This window comes from Sphaeramia orbicularis, chromosome 8 (genome assembly GCF_902148855.1).
Source record: "Sphaeramia orbicularis chromosome 8, fSphaOr1.1, whole genome shotgun sequence".
NCBI lineage: Eukaryota > Metazoa > Chordata > Actinopteri > Kurtiformes > Apogonidae > Sphaeramia > Sphaeramia orbicularis.
The window spans coordinates 5,354,928-5,358,760 of NC_043964.1; the positions used below are offsets into that span (position 1 = coordinate 5,354,928).

Genomic DNA, 3,833 nt, shown 5'->3' on the forward strand with positions numbered 1-3,833 from the left:
TCAGACTTTGGCCCACTTCTGTCTTAAATGTTGACCCTTCAGACTTTGGTCCACTTCTGTCTTAAATGTTGACCCTTCAGACTTTGGCCCACTTCTGTCTTAAATGTTGACCCTTCAGACTTTGGTCCACTTCTGTCTTAAATGTTGACCCTTCAGACTTTGGCCCACTTCTGTCTTAAATGTTGACCCTTCAGACTTTGGCCCACTTCTGTCTTAAATGTTGACCCTTCAGACTTTGGTCCACTTCTGTCTTAAATGTTGACCCTTCAGACTTTGGTCCACTTCTGTCTTAAATGTTGACCCTTCAGACTTTGGCCCACTTCTGTCTTAAATGTTGACCCTTCAGACTTTGGTCCACTTCTGTCTTAAATGTTGACCCTTCAGACTTTGGTCCACTTCTGTCTTAAATGTTGTGTCTCTGTGTTTCAGTCATGGCGTTCCCTCGGACGTCCTCCATCGTGCTGTGGTTCTCACTCATACTCTTTGTTTATTGGACGACCTCGGCTGCTGAGTCACATGACCCTTCACCTGCTGACCTCCCAGCCCTTCGCAGGCTCAAAAGAGAGCTGGATGCAACCACCAAAGAACAGGTCCAGAGTGGGTTCCAGGTGGGCGTAAACTTCCTGACCACAGTCACGGAGGTGACGAACCAAATCCAACCTAAGCAGCTGGCGTCTGTGCTCAAGGGCCTGGCCAACTTTGCCAGTTTGGCGCCCGGTATCGGAAGTCTGGTCTGCTCATTTATCAACGTGGTTTTGGCCATCATCCCTCAGGAAAACAGCATTGAGGAGCTGAGGAACGGCTTCAGTGAGGTCAACCGGAGGCTGGACTCTCTGGCCTTCCAGATATCCGACCTGGCCACAGACGTGGAGTGGTTCAACTTCGCCAGCGTCTACTCTCGAGATGAGACTCGCATCCTGAACGCCTGGATGAAGTTAGATGAGTTTCAGCAGAACCTCAGGCTGGTGACGAGTGAAGAAGAGAAGCTGAGGCTGGCGGAGATCTTCGCCAACTTCTATGAGAACTCCGGGACTGAGGGCAGCGTGGCCAACATCTACCATTACCTGACGGTCAGCGGCACGTCTCTAAGCAAGAACATCAACAGCCTGTTGAAGGACAAGTTCAAGTGCAGCATCAGTGAGATGGGCCGCTATAACATGTACCTGAGCAGTCTGCTGTGGAAGGGCATGGTCCTCAACCAGCTCTACTGGAAACTCATCGGATTCAGCTCATCAGGTAAACAGGACGAACATAACCGTATGTTCAAGAACGTCTTCAAAGCTCAGAACGATGCTTTGCAGTTCTGTCTGGACAACTTTGACCAGTACTTGGTTAAAGACGTGGAGGTGGTCAGCAAAAGATTCACCGAAGACCGAAAACAGGACATAGCTGCCAACGTCCAAAAGACTCTGGATGAGAAGTACTTCTGGTACAAGTGGGCAGTGGTGGTGTACGCGAAGGGCGATGAGGCCAACTACAAACTGGTCCATATGCGGTCTGTACCTGTGGGGGACCTGGTGGTGGCGGTGGGATACACCCACAAGGAAACAAACACATACCAACAGGAAGTTGAGTCTGCCGCTCAGAGATGCTTTGCTGATACCCAGTGTACGGACCTTAAACAGAAGTCCCAGGACTGTGTCATTGAGGTGCCCACTGGAGGCTACATAGGCCAGCCCTACGGCCACCCTGTCCCCGAAATGGATTTTAGAAGCTTTGCAGAATATGGGAGAGTTTTGCATTATTTCTATCGTAATGCTCCAGTGATGTCACCACCGCCTGTATTCAACCAGGTGGAGTGCATACACCTCGATGGTTATAAGTACAAGGTGAACGTCTACCTGTCCTTACGGTTGCCGGTTTGTTCCTCACGTGACACCTGTCTGAACGGAGGCGTGTGCAAGCGGCTGATGGACTCCAATGAACACCTATGTGACTGTCCTGACGGTTACTTTGGAAACAGATGTGAAAGCAGCACCAGCAGCTTCCAGAACATTAACATCGGTTCCCTGGTGCCGGACATAACCACCCTCAACACCAAACTGGACCAGATCCTTGACACCCATCTGAAGCAGATAGAGCACAAGCTGGACCAGGTCATGAGGACATGTTCGGCCCACTAACGAAGACCTAAACACACATCAGCAACATCCACCGTCACCGTCGGAGGTTCCAGGTCCTGACCCACTGGGATGTTTATGTTACATGGGAAAGCCTGTGATAATAGGAGTTATTATGGGATGGATGTGTGGTGTGAATATGTCCAACAGATGAATAAATAAACATCAGTGAGTTGGTCCAGTTCAAACAGTGGCTCCACCGCGTTTCCTTGTGTTTCCTTGTGTTTCCTTGTGTTTCCTTGTGTTTCCTTGTGTTTCCTTGTTTCCTTGATAGACAGACAGACAGACAGACAGTCTGTTAAGGTGGTTCTGTTTTTAAGGTGGAAGCACCGACAGTGGGAACGTTAGCGTTGGCAGTGGAGGCCACATTTCTGCCGTTGCCGCTGCTCCAAACCTCTGTTGCAGTAGATCCGCCAGCATCCATCCTCCCACCGACATGGACAAGTTGTCGGTGCAGACCCTGGACACCTGTCTGCTGGACTACCTGTCCACCATGTGCTCCCTGGAGGACGCCAACGCCAAGCTGGAGCTGAAGACCAGGCAGCGGGTGGAGAGCAGTGGAGGCTCCGCCTCCAGAGACAACAGCATCTGCTTCTAAACCATGTCCATCATCAGGTCCAAGGTGAGTCCAGTCCTGCTTCTAAACCATGTCCATCATCCGGTCCAAGGTGAGCCCAGTCCTGCTTCTAAACCATGTCCATCATCAGGTCCAAGGTGAGTCCAGTCCTGCTTCTAAACCATGTCCATCATCAGGTCCAAGGTGAGTCCACAACAGAGCCACATCCACACACACACAAACACACACATCTGGACGTATGTCCATCAGGAGGACGTGGTTTTCTGATGTGTGTGTTTGTCGTCTGCAGATCCAGACCCCCATCCAGGTGTACCGATCCACGGGCGACGCCCAGACGGCTGATGAACACCTCAAGAACAAATGAGTCCAAACCCAGGTTACAGGAGCTGCAGACCACTGCGCTTTCAGATGTTTGTCCTCATGAGTTCAGATTGCTGCTGCAGTTCGGTTCATCCTCACCTGTGGTCGTCGTGTTGCAGCAGTGAGAAGGAGCCGGCGGCGCTGCAGTCTCTGGAGGCCGACATCCAGCCTGTGGATGAATCTGTCAAATGAAAAAATGACACTGAGATTTTAAGTCAAGGGTGTCGAACTCATTTTAGCTTTTATTTATTTATTTATTTATTTATTTTTTGGTCTTTTATTCATTCTGATAACACAGTATTAGAGTATCCAATTTTTTTATTTTTGTTTTTCTACATTTTTTGTGTTTTGTTAGTTCTGATAACGCATAGTACAGTATCCAGTTTTGTTTTGTTTTTTTGTTAAAAAAGTTGTTTTTCTTTATGTTTTTTTTTGTTTTTTTTGTTTTACTTTTTGTGTTTTATTAGTTCTGATAACACAGATAAGAGTAACCAGTTTTGTTTTGTTTTGTTTTGTTTTGTTCATTTGTTCAAAAAAAAAAGTTTTTATTTATTTATGTATTTATTTTTTAAGTTTTTTGTGTTTTTGTTTAGTTTTTAGGGTTTTTTTTTTTTGGGGTTCCGCACATGTTCATCTATAGAACACACATGTTCAGAACAGTAGAATTCCCCTTGTTTGTCCACAGACGCCACAGTGGTCCTGGTCTCAGACTCGAACCCTGGCTCTGTTCATGGTCTCCCACTCCCACTCCCACGCTGTCACCACACTGTGTCTGT

General features: G+C 47.8%; 1 protein-coding gene across 1 annotated transcript; it reads left to right on the forward strand.

Annotated features, from left to right (window-relative positions):
* The first annotated feature begins 431 nt into the window (after positions 1 to 431).
* Positions 432 to 2,301, forward strand: LOC115424124 (uncharacterized). The gene has a single exon (XM_030141227.1). It carries the CDS (start codon positions 432 to 434, stop codon positions 2,121 to 2,123), a length of 1,692 nt encoding a protein of 563 aa, XP_029997087.1. The 3' UTR covers positions 2,124 to 2,301.
* The last annotated feature ends 1,532 nt before the right edge of the window (positions 2,302 to 3,833 follow it).